The 17009-nt window shown below is 32.8% G+C and overlaps 2 protein-coding genes across 2 annotated transcripts in view; both read right to left on the bottom strand.

Annotated features, from left to right (window-relative positions):
• Nucleotides 1-8883, bottom strand: part of Smp_146630 (zinc finger protein, putative) — a 17060-nt gene extending 8177 nt beyond the window's left edge. The window contains exons 1-4 of the mRNA XM_018790811.1: nucleotides 8706-8883; nucleotides 6773-6903; nucleotides 5835-6179; nucleotides 1666-1832 (exon numbers count right to left, since the gene is read on the bottom strand). Of these exons, the coding sequence (XP_018646045.1) occupies nucleotides 1666-1832; nucleotides 5835-6179; nucleotides 6773-6903; nucleotides 8706-8817 (755 nt within the window). The 5' untranslated portion in view covers nucleotides 8818-8883. The remainder of the gene's footprint in view (nucleotides 1-1665; nucleotides 1833-5834; nucleotides 6180-6772; nucleotides 6904-8705) is intronic.
• Nucleotides 8884-13193: 4310 nt separating this feature from the next.
• The window catches only part of Smp_045400 (hypothetical protein), a gene marked incomplete at its 3' end in the record, with an annotated part of 15662 nt that continues 11846 nt past the window's right edge, over nucleotides 13194-17009 (bottom strand). The window contains 3 exon segments of the mRNA XM_018790810.1: nucleotides 13194-13330; nucleotides 13890-13964; nucleotides 16407-16688. Of these exon segments, the coding sequence (XP_018646044.1) occupies nucleotides 13194-13330; nucleotides 13890-13964; nucleotides 16407-16688 (494 nt within the window).

Here is a 17009-nt window from a genome sequence, read left to right as displayed (position 1 = left end):
GGGTATTTCTTGAGGGACCTGAAAAAGAAGTTGGATTAGTGTTGGTCTTAACGACCTGGGAGCGTGACCGCAGTGCCCAAGGGACATCTGCTTGAGGCCGGTCACGCACGGCCTTTTTGTGGGGGATTTTTGACGTGTTAGCTCCGTTCTTCAAAAGTCCTTACCGCCGGAGACGGAAATCCGTGGGATAAGGCGAGGTGTGCATTTTTAGGGTCGACCTTTTCTAACCCCACCCCTCCTTGTGGGAAGGCAGCATCGCTGTCATGCTGGTTGTCTGAAGGAAACACCTTACTGCTTTCACACCTCTGTACAGTCAGCAGTACGACTTCGCCTTCGGACCTTGGGATTGCTGCTTTTAGTCTCACCGCTCTTCAACCGACCTGTCTGGCATGGTAAGACCTTGAGGAACGATTGTTCCAGCCAGCATAGCTCGATTGGATCATCACGATAGGCAAGCCCGACCACCACGTCAAGGTAGCAGCAACGGTCGGGTATACTAAGTATATTCTATCACACAATATATTATTCTATAGGAGCGTTCAATCTCATTGAAGTATCCAACCTATCACTTAGACATTTCGTCTTAAATTACCATTATTTTCTTCACAACTGTTGTGTGACAGACAGATAAGTAGTTCTCTAAGAGGGTATTTGATGTGTTATATAATTATTTCCCTAGCCCTAATACTTACTCCATTGTCAATTAATGATTGTTGGCTAACATACGTACTAATCAAACAAATCGTGTGTTCTTGAAATGAGTCGTGTTGAAGCCAGGTAGAATAGTGCTGGTTGGATATCAAGCATACAGCGAGTGAATCGCATAAGCAGATAAGTCATTCAGTGTTCGCCTTAAGTAATTTAGTGTCCCATTAGTGAAAAGGAGAAATACAGGTGTTATTTCAACAACCATACGGATCAAATAGCTTAATTCACTGTATATGCTAAGTTACATATAATATGTACACATTCAAATGATCGACTTTATGTAATTTTTTCTGTACAACAATTCATAAAATAATCCACTGAAACAAACCGGGAGTTTATGGAATCAAATCCCAATGAGAAATAAATATATCGATCCTAAAGATGCAGATAACGTTTCCGTTTAGAATAAAGGTAAAAGATAAAAGATCATTAATTACAAATATTCCTACTACGATAATAATAATAATAATAATTATTATTATTATTATTATTTGCATTATATTTGAAATAATCTCAGAGATTGAAATTTAAATAATTCCAACATTTCGTTCAGCAAACTTATCTGGACTTCTTCAGGGTAATGATCAAAATCATCAAAGAATATTTATTTTTTTATTAATTTTATGTCTACTTCGGCAATTGAACCCAGTACTATTCGCTTCAAACCCCACTGTGTTATCCACTTAGCTGCTGGGTCCCAGAATGGGCACCAACTCTGGGGTGCAGGTACATCCAACTGACGAGCCCCAAACAGGACGAAACGTGCGTTCTGGATTTCACTGCTAGCCATCATCCATCTCTGCTTATAATGCTTGTGATTTGATGGTGATTTCAAGGCAATTCGCACACGATGTACATATGTCGAGAAAAATACTGATAGGTTTTGGTTCATAACATCAATGAGAAAATTCAAACAACCAATACATATAATAATAATATTAACTCTAAATAACTTACCAACAGTAATATAAACACCACCAAATTGAAATAGTTTGACAGAATAGAAATACAACAAATGCAGAATGATTTCGTTCCCCAATACAATTCCCAACCCATGGACAGTGATGATCAAACTTCAATACACAACGATTACAATCTGGACAATGACGACAACGCAATGGTTGCTATAATATTCAACATTAAAATGAATAGAGCTTAATAAACAGAAAGTCACTAATTTTAAAATGACTAATATACAATAATAACTTGAATAAGTTTATCCGTTGAATAAAATTGTGAGATTAATGATCGGAATAAATATAGAGAGCGTAGAATGGCCGAAACAATTATGCAACTAAATTCCATATTACATATTTTGATAGACTACATAGTGTATGAATTTACATGAATTCAATAAGCATAAAAAATCAACTAGTTTTCAATTAATAAATAAAGTGAAATGGTGTGTATTTCAACCGTAAATAAACATAAATACAATATGAAAGCAATGGTGGTCTGACGTTAATCGATTCATGATTTCAATGAAATTCAATAATTTCTACAAACCCAAACTGAAAATTATCATGTGCTCACTGATGACTAGTTTCCAGAGGGAATTCTCGAAGTTCTAGTGAGAAGCCATAACTAGTGGAGTTCGACTGTGGCAGTTACCCACCGAAGAAAATGGAAGATAGTCGTGCAACGTTGTAGATTGGTTAAAGTTAGACATTAATGAGGTTAGATGTCAGCTCACTGGTCTAGAGGTTAAGCGTTCGCACACTAGACCGAAGGTCTTTGGTTCCAGCCCCGTATGCAGGATCGTGGATGCGCAGTGCTGAAAAGTCCCATACTATGATGAAACGGGAGTCCAGTGACCCCAGGTTTTCAATGGTAGTCTGATGTTTATCGGTTCATGATTTCAATGAGAAAAACTGATGATTGGAAGTTTTGAGTCATTTTCCTCTATAACTAAGCATTTAGTTCTACGTTTGATATATTAAAATAAATGACAGGTAAATTGTCTTTTTTCTCATTACGGAAAAACAAGCATAAAAGTAATAGAATGGCATATAACAATGTAGTAAGTAATGGAGCATAATAATGTGAATCGGTTTAAAAGAACAGAACAGAACACATACTAACAATGTAAAGAGATCAAACAGTGTTAACAAAGGAAAGATTTCAAAATGAAATGAAATGAAAAAAGGCAGAAAATTTATAGGCTTGAAACATATGAAATTTAGAAAGAAATAAAATTTGAACATAATTGTGGGACTATGTGAAGTTTTGAGTTACATTTTTTACTGTGTACGATTTCGGAATTCATTTAAGTAACTGTATACTTGAATATAACGATCAAACCAATATAAAGAAAATTTACAGATTTGTCTAGTAGCAGTCATCTTAAAAACTTACCTTTCTTTAGTTAACGATATGTCTTTAATGGAATATCGTAAGATATTCAAAAAAGGTGACTTTATTTGAATTGATGATTACATTGTAAAAAGTAGTTTAAGTAATGGATACAGTGAGATAGATGTTATTTTATTGGTCTGAATAGTTTACAGAAGATTAGTGAATTATTGCGAGAAAAAGAAAAGCTAGCCTATTTTAAGATGTACATGTGAAATAATTGTGACTGTCACTTACTAATAGCTAGTGCAAAAGTTCATGATTCAATGGTTTAACTTTCTATCAAACAATTGAATAACCACCATCTTATCTCAAAATTAAAAAGACTAAGTAAAATAGTTTATTCACCTAATTAAATCATGTTCAATGAGTCAATTAAATCATCTAATCAAATTTAAATATTTATTTTCTAATAACTGGGGTCTAAGTAAGTTAGTTATCTACGGTCATTACTTAAGGTATCATTGTAATAATATCAAATGTAATTGATCTCGATCGAAGTAAGTTTATAAGTAGTAGATAATAGAATACTTGTTACAATGAGCTGTTATTCTAAGAATTATTTTTCTATAAGACTACTTTTTCACCTAAATCGATAAACGAATGCTAACTTGTAACAACATTAATCATATATATATACAGTGTCATTGTTAACCTAGAATGAAAAAAAAATAAAATGAAGTACTCTAAATATTCACGCCTCCTCTTAGTCAATGTTAACAAAGATAATACAACATTCGGTATATATATATGTATATATATATATATATATTAATTATGCATACCATACTAATTAGATGGTGATAATAATAAGAATAAATTAGAAGTCGATAGAATCGAAGTACTTTCACAGAGAGCAATTCATGTGATATGTTGAGAAAAGAAACACTGCAATACACTAAGAAACATATATATAGTATATATATATATATATATATATTAATTTGACAAGTTGGTAAATATTGAGGATAAAAGGGCTTATACACTTTTTTAAAAAAAGCACTATTGATACCAGTTGTTAAATCATAAGATTACTTAATAGAATGCTAATGATTAATTCGTAGTTAATTTTTATCGTTAAACTGATATCAACTGGTTGGAAAAACTATTGAAAATTAAGAAATACAAGGATAGTTACCTTGACCAATACAACATTAGAAATACATGAAAGCTATCAGCTAGTCGGAAACTTAATTTCAGGGTTTTCTGCCGACTACTTTCAACTACCTAGCATATTCTATGTTTGTTGGCTTTTAATGGTTTTCAATTTTTGCCAATTAATAATACATAAAAGATCATCCGGGTTAATCATATTAAAGAATTTTGGCGACTTTAGATATTTCGTACACTGTCATTGAAAGATAAAATTCACTTTCTTTTATCTTAATACAGTTGAATATAGCTCAGCAGTATATGGTCGAACTTAAGACATCTTGACAGAATGAGGTTTATAACTTAGCACAAAATTGACACCACATCTTATCAAAACATAGATAATTAAACGATAAATTTGTTATGAAGAAATCTGAAGACGATTATTTTAGAAAATTTGCTTGAACTTATGCGTCAATTAGAATTACTTCATGATAATTTTTGAATACAAAACGAAAATTGGATTGATAATAATGAGTGAATAGCATGAATACAACCTCCACAAACCACTTACGCTTACTAGAATACATATATCATTGTGTTATTTAAAGAATATCTTTCAGAATATTGTAGAGATATACGGTTTCTAGTCTATAGATGTTGTAGGCATGAAATCAAACACATAACAAAGTGGGAATTTAGTTAGAAGGGAATTTCGACACTGAGTAAATTTAACATAATCAAATTAATACATGAATGCAATGCAATTTCCGGTCTAACAGGAGTTAAAAATTTTTATCTTTCTATTGGGAATTCATTCAGATAGAAAATATCTATGGTAGGATGTACACAGAGCTTTCGTTTTAAAAAATCTTTAGAACTTAAAGATATTCACAAACTGTTTAATTTAGTCCTAATTTTATGATGAATTCAGTTCAGTTTCCATTGTATTTCGTATTGTTACATAGAAGTTAAGTAAGTTGAATTAGAAATGTACATCATAGGATGCTGGATCATTGGTTTAAAAGTTATGCTTTCACGAGAGATAGATCGATAGGATATGAGATCCTCAATGCTGGGTCCTACACCAAGATAGAATAGCTATGCAGCAATTCCTGACTTTCAATGGTGGTCTAGCCAAGATCACTTCATGACTTAAACTATGTTAACTTGATTCACTTTTTTATACTTAAGTTCACTTTTTTAAAAATGGACTATCATCAAAGTATTCCTAAGGATTTATAATTTCCACTTGTTAATATAAAGGATTGAAGCTGATCAGTCTCTCATTCAGTTACAGGTTTTTAATAAAACTGCGTAATGATTAGAAGTGGAATCCAAAATGAGCATTTCATCATATTTTGGACATGTGAGCTGGAGATAATTGCATCTCAAAGATAATAAGTTTGAATCTCACTGAGGGATTATCAACACTGGGATCCAGGTACATTCAGTTGATATCTCTCAAATAGATCAAAATGGGCATTCTGCATTCCACTCCTTGTCGCTACCTAACTTCAATCACCTAAGTAGACAAGTAATTCATAAAAGTGAAGAAACCTATTCTATGATGAACAATGCATCAGCCGGCAGTAAAATACAATTAAATATGAAAAAAACAATGAAATATGACAACTATTTCTCATGTGAATTAAATCCTATACTAATAGTAACAGTCTTACCTCTAGGAGACAATGATTACAAAATCTAATAGGAATAGATAAATTAACTAAAACTTCACAATCTGCATTCATTTTAGAGCATAAATTATTTGGCCAACTCTTTTTCAAATTCATAGAGAATTGATTTGGTTTTGTTTGAACAGTGTTATTTTCTTCGATTGTACATTGAGTTCCAGAGCGGTCAACTTGACGTTGAAAGCATGATTCTAATTGTGAATGATTCTTGTCTAATTTCAATTTCTTATAATTTATATCGGTATCATATTCATTAACATACATAGGTCGTTCATCACCAAAATCACTAGTTAACGAAATATGACCACGTCGATGTCGAAACCATCTAGCCTTTAAAAAGACAAAACGAACCGACATAAAAATGATTGAAACAGAAGATAAACAAAACATGGTTATAACTCCATGTGCACACAAAACATGCATACAGGAACGATACAGAACTAAAAAACATATTTGCGAAATCGGACCAATTTCTAGCTATTTCAAAATACAAACAATCATATGGATGTAATAAAAAAGGACTAAATTCGCTTTGGTTGAACTCAACATTCTTAAAGTACACTCTAGTTTGTGTGCAGTACAACAAAACACGGATTTTCAATTTTGAGCAAATATCAAAATCTTGAAAGACCATACCAAACTTCACTGAAGTACAGAATTTATCTGTCCATAAGCATCACATTAACCAGGTATTTAGTACTAAGTGTATCATATATATGAGTGGTTTGTGGTGATTTATCGATTTGTAGTTTTTCAACAACAACGGACCTTAACTATGCAATAAGTATAGTTGAATCAGTATGAAATATATCATCAACGATCAGATCCAATAAAGAATCCATTCAATGTAATAATTATAGGAATAAGTATGTAGCTTTAATTCTCCCAATTACAGATAATCTAGAACAAGATGTTATTGTTACCTTTTCAGCAGTCAAATAGCCTGGATCAATGCAACTTGTCAAACCATAAGTAATAAACGAAATACTGAGAAAGGCGAAAAAGCATACGAAATGAATGAAATCCTGTTCAATGAAAACAACTCGATGTAATTCTGAAAGATAAAATTTATAATTAAAAACAATAAATACCATAAAGAATAATAATTTAACTCATAAAGATTAATAAATGGACTGACTAAAATTATGAATATTTTGTTTTAAAAAATCAACCTGTTAAACAATAGATATTCGTATAAAATCTATAATAATTTATATTAAGACTACAATCTCAATTGACATGGAAACACATTTTCAAGATGGTGGTTGGAGGTGGTCAACAGGAAACCCTGGACCCGGGTTTCGTGCTACTTGGCACTCATCAGCAAGGTGTACCTGTAATCTTGAGGGAACTGCTGCTCCCTGACGGATTCGGTACCGTGTCACCCAGCTTCACAGTCAGAGAAGTTACCACTGAGCTATTCGGCCCGCGACCGACCTCCTGTAGGACTGAGATGTAATCATAATTGATTGATCACTGGGTGGTGATCAATGTTATGCATGTCAAGTCCTTCTTAGTGCTGATCGAATGCTATCGATCAAGTCAAATAACAGAAATAATTTTAAAAAATGTGACAAAAATAATCTTACTTCAACTTAATGTAATAAGAACAGTTGAAAAATTCATTTTTTTCATCTAAAACAACTGAATATTATTATTCAAAAAATTAACAACAAAAGCTCATGAACTGATAAAGATGGAGTTAAGATTGAACTGTTAATTTTGTAAAAGTTAGATGTAAGCAGATCAAGATATAACATAAATAAATACTTGTCTAGATAATATGGTTCTATACTGGTAACCGACGTAACTGAACGGTGTTTTTGAGAGCAGATACATATGAGCTGCACAAATCTCATTTGATTTGTGTGAGGGTTGTGATTTTTTATTTATTTATTTATTTAAGCACATAAATATTGGTACAAAAAGGGGAACTAGATACATATGCGCCGCACAAATCTCATTTGATTTGTGTGAGGGCTGTGATACTTCCCAGGTGCCCAAACTGAAGCAGGTGGTTTTCTTAGGGGGCCACACCCGGAGCCTTTGACATAAAGATCTGATTCACAAGACAGTGGAGCATCGGAAGGAGATGCATTCCCATGGGAGCCGGTGATCAACGATTGATTCATACACCATTTGTTCCCTCGGGATACTGGAGCCAGCCTATGTTCACCATTGGTTTGGAATCAAGGTTTTCCAACTCCCCTAGGTGGACTCACCGTGTCCACCGACCCGGTTAAAGCGCCGGACATTCGCTTTTCGTCCTCTCAATTTCGTAAACAACACCCCCGCCACGAGAAGGCAGTGAGTAGGACTTCCCTGGCAGAGGCTATATACGCGTGGCCATGTGAGAGCATTTTGAGAGGGAGAGCGTACTCTACCCACTCTCGGCCGTACCAGGGCATTTGGGGGCATGGTTCTATACATCCCTATTAAAGATCAAATAACCGCACTAACTCAATAACTCTATTCTTAATGCTGTGATTTTCTGTCTATGAATACTACATCTTATTAATATTTAGGAAATCGACTATAGAAATGTGATAATAACTTATAGGTATATTGTATACAGAAAGATTTAGCTGTCATTTACAAAGTAATTATTAGCTTTTAGTCTAATAAATAAACAATGATTGTGTTAGATGAAGTTACACTTAATTTATTCTCTAATGAACTCTATCAACATAACATGATAGTTTTGAACTGTAATTGTTTAAAGCAATCTAATCCAAATGATGGAACAAATTGACAAGTAAAATAATTGTACCATCTTTAATTTAATATCGAAACTGATACACTTAGAATTAAATCACATAAATGATAACAGATATAAATATGTTTTGTGTAACTTACCGGATTCACATAATAATAAAGGCAATAATACACCTAAACAAATGGTAATATGAAGAAAAGGAATGAAATAACGTCGATGAATTCTTGCATATTGATATAATTGATAGCACATTATCGTCTATGTATGAAACAAATCATGTTACTAATTAATTGAAATATCTGAAAACACAAAACAATAAACAGAAATAATGACGGATCATATGGACTAATACATTTTTATGGAATTATTTCTTAATACAGTGGAAAGAAATCAAGACTATAGTGCAATAATTATGATAATGAAAAGGAATTTTGACTATGTGCTTGTTTTTAAACACAGTCATCAATGAAAACAACAATTCTGTGAACGTATAGTTTGAAGTTATTTCCATTGTGCGTGTTTAAAACATTCCTAATTTAACAAAAATAGGCTAGATTATCAACTCAATAAAAGGATGAATTTTAAACACATACTGCCATTTTGTATAAGGATTTATACTATTGGAAATCGATGTGAATTTAGAACTTAACATGCCTAAAGATGTCAAATACTACACGCTAATAATACCGAAGATAATAAAAGGATATTTTGACTGTTAAATAAAAAATAAACTGAGAAACTATGTTGGATCGAGAATTTAGAACTTGACTGACCTGACCAACTTCTCTGTCCAAGTACTTCAACTCCAATGACCGAAAGATTCGACAACAGAAAACTTCTACACTATCGTAAAGTGAACTTCCATATTAACTACTTTAATAAAAAACCAGCTTAATTCGTTGGATAACTTTACGGATGCTTTATCTTCCATTTTTTAAACAAAGTAACCTCATGACTTTAAAATTTAAGTACAAAATAACCGCAGCTCTCTTTTTCAGGTTCACCAGTGGTAGAATTTTTCCAATCTCTACAGTAGGTAGTGGATTATTCCTGTTGCAAACACTAGATGTCTACAAATCAACAAAACGTATTTGTAACCTTGAGAAAGCTGATACCTAATTCAGAGACTCGAATATCCATCATATAATGCTACAATCCAACAATTCAAGATTGAGCTCTACAATCTACAATTAAATGCTTATAGAAATGAAATGTTAACGCTAACCAATCACTGAATAGTGACCAATGTTATTTGTCTAGTCCTTAGTGGTGACCAATATCTATCGGTAGTATACAGCCAAAAGCACACCAATTTGATACTTTATGGAATAACCTGGAAATAATGCGAATTCTGTAATTCATTGAAAACAGCTAAATCTGTAAAGAAATACGTTAAAACTGTAGAATCAATCGTCAGGTCTTTAATTAATCTAATTAGTAAATTACCAACTAAACTGGTGTTCAAGCTATTTATACACTTAATTGGAAATACTTACACTTTTGCGAACGTTCTATCGCAACATATCACAATCTAGTAAGTAGGCTTCTAAGCGTTAAAAATTTGCTAATAAACTCACTACCAAACCAATATACCGGGTGACTCTTATTCTTTGGAGTAAGATAAATAAGAGATAAAAATGACTGTTGTAGCCGCATCAAATCAATACTACAACGCTAATCATGAGCAGTTTTAAACTGAATTTGTAGTAATCACATCCTGCTGCCAGGTCATTAACTTTTAAATGCATAATGCAAATAATATGAATTCAATCCTGCAAGAGCTGAGCAGTCTGATAAGCTTAAACTAAAATAGATAGGTCGATCTAATCATTTTCTTGAATGAAAAATACTTTTGTATCACAATTGATAGATACTCAATTTTAAGTTGTTCGACATTCAGAAGTCTTGATTAATTAGGGATCCAGCATCGCCAAAAAACTCAGGCCATTTGAATTGAAAAAAATAGAAATTTTCAACATAACCTCTGTTGCCTATTTATTTAATATTAACAAAACGATAAAGCTAGGGGATGAACAAATTATGCCTTAGTTAGCAAACGAATGTGTAACCCTTTGAAAATAAGATTGATCAAACTTGTAAGATGATACAGCTAACCAATATTTCTTCGTTAATTTGTTTAGCCAGAGATATCACTTTAGTGTTTATTTAACGGGTATACGTTGTATGCGATCAGATTCAGTTATACATACTTCCCACGGTAAATCAAACCTTACGATGGCATCCCGACTTACTAACAACCAACCGATCAAAAAAATATAAACAGCGACTTTGTAGGTCAATCAAAATTTTTCAAACCAATTGGTTGCAAACAAAACTGCTATATCGACAGTAACCGGTAACTTAAGATTGTGAACATGAATGAAATCTTCAGTTATTTAATGTAGGTAAACATTAAAGCAAAAGGCTAAGATATCAATTTTGATAGAAATTACCATCATTGATTTATGAGATAAGATTGTACTGATCTTACAATCCTAATAGATGACAAAACAGCGAAAAATTAATACACACTAAAACCTGGACATAATATAAAATACATTTTACAATACCAGGTGAGACAGTGTTTACAAAAGTATAGGTAAAAATTTCACCTTATACCAACAGATAAACGAACTATGGAAAAAGAAGTTTGATGTGTAAGATGAGCTCGACAATTTGATTATGTTGATCCTTAAAATGAACTACAAACACAACAATCAGCTCTGAGTCACAACGTTGAACTGGTATTTGAAAATTGCAGAGGTAATTAGTGAGTATTTGGGCATCATGTTTGAAACACATGATAAACTGACCAACAATTTACCTTAAATTTAACGTTTTTAATTACAGTGCCTAAAATGAGAAGTTTTTGCAAAACTGCAAGATTCCCTTTATATCGCATCTCAAGACTATGAGAACTCCTTACGTTAAATCCAGGTTACAGATAATTAGATGAGAAAAATCTAACACTTTATTTACATGTATCTTGTAATAAATCTTGTCTTCTTTTAATAAGAAAATAATTTCAAACTTTTTCTCTTACAATCAAATTTAAAAAAATAGCATTCATTTCACGTTAACATGAAGATATAGTGACAGATAAGTGTTCATAATTGTTACTGTAGCACAGCCAGATTAGGAATTACACCATATGATGAATATTGTACATCAGCGTAGAATATCCGTTAGTCGTAACTATTATGTGGGTTAGGTCAAAAATATAGATGTTATAACAGGTCGAATAATTGACTACAGAATATACGCCACGAAAGTGGTTAATATATGGGCTGTGCGATGAATGGTGATTTAGGTGGACATTAAATAAACTAGGAAGACAACCAACGATAAATCAGTTACGTTACATAAAAAAGAACTCCAGAAAAACTTGAAAGTAAATCATCAACAAAATCTATATCAAATCCAATACACACATTATCATCTGGCAATCATTCCAAAACAGCGAATATTAACCTTGGACAGACGAACACAATGCAACAGATAAATTTAAAAAAGGAAACTACGAATGAAGTATTTTTATTTCTTTTTCCCTTTGGATCTCCATCTATTATCTTGCGCAACACATTGAAAAGTGAAACGATTATCCATCCTCAAAAAAATGACACGTAACAACCACTCAATAGTTTACGGAGCGTACATACGTACACATTCATAAACAAACAATTCAAATATAATATAATTCATATTGAAAATAAGAAGCCAGTGGATTAGTTATTATCAATTTATCACTCGAAAATAATGTAAATAAACAACTTTAAAAGTGGCAGTAACAATAATATTAACAATTAAACAGAAAAATCGTTCACTCTTTTTTGTTAGTCGAGCAAACACAAAGAATTTCATTTTGTACAAGAAAATGACTCATTATGTAGATAAGAATGTGTAAGTCTCTGTGTATGTGCGTACTTACAGAAGACTTTCAGTTGAGAAATTCACCAGGTGGAGAATGTGAATATGAATCAAGGTATACAGAATAGTTACCCTTGTAACCGTGCTAAGTCAATCCCAATACAAATAGGAAAAGGCCATAAGCAAGAGAGGAATGACGTCATTTTTTATCTACGTACACGTACACACAGTTATGCTAAAAAAAATATGGAATATACTCGTTTATATGTATATATTATTTGAAGAAAAAATCACCAGTGTAGTTTTTTACACACTGACTTGATAATAAATCCACCTTTTATAACACACTGCATTTTCGTCAATGTGCGCAATTTCTTTTTTTGAAAAGAGGAGAGGGGGTAAAAAAAATTTACAAAATAAAAATTAATAACAATTAGGAAACCAGTTCAGCTCACGGCACAGATTGAACAAAATAAACTTGTGAGCATTTTGATGTATTCGTATGTATGTAACATATGAGAAGAGAAGGAGAAAAATAATTTTGGAGAAGTTCGTCTGTTCAACTCTTCGTCAAATACACAGATAATTGAATAATGATTAGAAATAAATACAGAAATGATAGGTTGGATTGTTTGACATGTCAAAATAAACGAAGTCACACATTTTATTAGATATAGAGTAAATTATTGGAAAATGGATGATAGTTTTGTTTATATTCGTAGAATAAAATAATATTAATGATAATATGGTTTGGTTGACGATCACATTTCCTTCGGCAATGGTGGAGGTATGAAATCTTTTGACTGGTATGATTGTGTAGCGAAATAATACGCTAATAGAATAGCTATAATCAAAACAATTATGCTGGTAACCAGTATGATAGGATTGTACAGTGTGACTGAAAAAAATTACAGAAATACGAAACTCGTAACTGGTTGTGATGATAACAAAGGCAAAAGAATAATATGTTTATCAGTGCATCATAAAAGATTTCATATATATATATATATATATATATATATATATAGTACAGTCATGTTAGATCTGTCATATTAGCCTGCCAGCTGGATAAATTATTCCAGTTAGATCTGTCATATTAGCCTGCCAGCTGGATAAATTATTCCAGTGAATGAATGCGCTCTAATCGGATATTTAATGTTCAATAGATGATAAAACAGCACTACAATTGAAAGTATCTACTGTTAGATAAGTTCCTTTATCTATGAGTGGCATTTCATGCAAAGCAGGGTTTATTAGTTAAAGTCCTTGATTTTTACAACTAACAGATTGAAAGTTTCAATCATAAGCCGACGACTTCAATTTACATAACAGGATAGTATTTCATTAGTCTTCTAACATAGAGTGTCAAATAGCATACAATAAATCTGACATAAATAGACAAATACTTTCCTTTGGTGAAGCATAGAATTTTACGCATAGTGACGAAATTGACTTACATGAACTAGAGACAGGAACAGATTCAACCACTTCATCTATCATTTCAGATTCAGAAAATTCATCATCAGCACTAACTGTGTATGTGTAGATAAAAGAAATAAAGAGAGTAACAGAAAGTGTATAACAATTAAACAAGGTAAAAAGTTTTAATACTTATGAGAAGCTATAAAAAGAATTTTATCCATGCTTGTAAAAGTACCACGTAACATAAAAAAAGATAAAGCTAACAACATGCATCATCTACTTCGTTATTGATAATTGGTTTATTTTAAGCAGTTCAGTGATGAAACCGTTAAAACAAATAATGCAATAAATTATACGACAGACGACTTTATTTAATAGAAGACTGTGTTTGTGTAAGCATAATTTAATAGTGACAATTATGTTGCCATTCAGATAATTAGCATGATGTCATTTTAACCTGTACCTGCATAGTTTATAATTGACTTTTCTTTAATCTCATTAACGTGATACTGTTTAGGAGTCCAAACACAAGATGATTAACATGAGAGGTCAGAAGTGGGATAAGGGAAATTTGGACAATCTTGCTATTCCCTCACTAGTTTTGTTATCTATGACATTCTGAGAACAACTTTGAATGAGATACGTAGTGGTGGTGAGGATGTTTATTGAAAAAATGAGTAGACGTATGACATCGGTTTATTGTAAGATTATAAGCGACCTATCAGTTGGGAATCAGTGTCCAATAGTATGCCATGATATTCTTACCTTATAAATCCAAAGTATTTCCATAAGACGAGCAGAAGCTTGTACCCGAAACTATTTTGTAACGATAGGCTAGAAGTAATGGGAACGTTCGTACATCTAAGTAGCTGTGTGAGTGTTAGTGATAGTTTGACAGATAAAATTAAACTACGCACAGTAAAATTCAGAAAAGACCATGGAAGTCTGGACCATCTTTTGCGCCGCCACGATATTGGTCTGGACGTAAAAGGTTGGGACAACGGTGCACTAACAACAGTAACTTTGACCAATGAATGTATAACCAGCCCCCTCTCACCTGAGGACATCCGAGGGCTCTGTTTTCGAATATCGTTGTCACTGAATGATAGCCCACAGCCGGTGACATAATTATGTTAGTAATCATAAAGTCCAGATATGTGTTTGGGTTTAGTGACAATAAGTTGATCAGTATCACAATCATTAAATACTGACTTTGATGCCTTAATTATGTTCCGTATGCCAGCGGCTCCGAAATCGCTTATCAATTGCTGACGCTGCGACCAGGTTAACAAAGTAAGGGTAGTTAATTTATGTTATGACGCCGTAGTATGGAAAAAGCTGCTGAGAACTGATAGTTGCTGTCCGTCACATCTCCCCAGTTAGGGTCGTAGAGACGGTACACCTTGGTGTCTTGAGACGTTACTAAATATAGTTCAGTAAACATCCCAGTGGTGATCTTTCTGTAGTTTTCTTTAACATTCTTCATAAGAGAGAGATCATCTTCATCCTAATGGCATTTTTCACCGAACTGTATCTCATATTAAACGTTATGATTGTTGTCATCCACCAATTAATTTTTATTTTATTTTTTTGATCGTAATTTGCCTCCCTCATTTAGTTCTTCACGACATTACTTTATTTCCATGGAGCATGTATTCTCGGTGTCCGACTGTAATGGAATTCACGTGTATTAAATAGTAAGTCTCAAGCTATTGATCGAAAGGCTTATTCGATAGATGAGTCTTCACCGCAACCTGTGAACAAAGTAGGTTAATGTTCCGTTCATTGCTTGAAACTCTTGGATACCATGAGAATCATGGATGCGGTATACGGTATCTTCAAAAGGGATACTCTGCAATTAGTGTCTTTTTTAAACATAATAAGATTACTATCAAAATCCTACCTCTTGAAAACAACCCTGTCATCTAAAAGCAACATACAGGGATGCTCCAAAAGAGGCCGCAAAAAGTCGACTGCATAAAAACCTCTCTCTAGATTGATGTGAGTTCCCTACTTTCTGTTGTATCGACATTTGGATGACGATAAAATTAGTGCTACCATCTTGAAACAATGCCTTGACAAACTAAATATATTTAGGGATGTTGTGGCGCTACCAAACATGTATACTGTAAACTATAGTTTGCTTAGCTTAATATAAACTTGCATAAGGTTTTACACTAATCGCAACTACAGAATTGTACACATATTTTGTGAGCATAATTGCTACTACACACTATTCAAGAAAGTGTTTATTCTTCTGTTGTTGATATTCAGAACAAAATCTAATCCATCTTTGAATATCAACAAGGAGGAAACAAACTTTTATCAGTAATAAATATCGCACTCGATATACAAGTTGGGAGTAATTTGGACTCTATTGCTTAGTAAATAATATGTTGTCTCAACATGAACATCAACACTGAGATCTAGATGCAATCAGATGAGGAGCCCCTAATAAAGGGAAACGCGTGTCTTGAATTCACTGCCGGCCACAAACCAAAAATATAATAGTCACTACCATGATATTATCTGAATATACATTGCTAACTTACGTTCAGGACTTTTTTCCAAAGTAGTATCCAGGCACGACGCATCTATACGATGTGAAGAAAATACTTCGATTTCAGAAACAGAATTCTTTAGACCAGTGGTATTGGAAGTAATCCTCTCCTCTGTGGGAATAGTGAGAGTAGTTCCAAGAGGTAAACAGAAGTAAACTAAACGATTTACAACATCTTCAGCAGTTTCTGACAAAAATTTATAATCGGACAATGGTAGTGTAGGACAAGCAGGAAGTCGAACTAATACCCGTTGAGGTAGTAACATGCGAGGAACTTTAGAAAAAGGAGTAGAAATAGACACCTATGGGTGTAAATATCTATTAAGAAATATATAATTAAAAGACAAATTATCGAAACATTTATAAGTAAACAGAGATCCGAACCCGAGCAATAAGTCCAAAGAGAAATAAACAAGTAATACATCGTATATGGATTTTGATAGACAGAATCTGATAAATTAACATGAACTTTATGAAAATCTGGTCTAATAGAGTTTATAAAAATAACACAAGGGGGGTTTGGTGGAGATTTTAGTAACTTTATAATAGTTAAGATCATGAGTCAATTGAAGCTAGACCACTGTGGAAAACCTAG

This window comes from Schistosoma mansoni (genome assembly GCF_000237925.1).
Source record: "Schistosoma mansoni, WGS project CABG00000000 data, supercontig 0037, strain Puerto Rico, whole genome shotgun sequence".
Classification (NCBI taxonomy): Eukaryota; Metazoa; Platyhelminthes; class Trematoda; order Strigeidida; family Schistosomatidae; genus Schistosoma; species Schistosoma mansoni.
The sequence above is the reverse complement of the archived record's forward strand: the minus strand, read 5'-3'. Positions and strand labels throughout refer to the sequence as shown.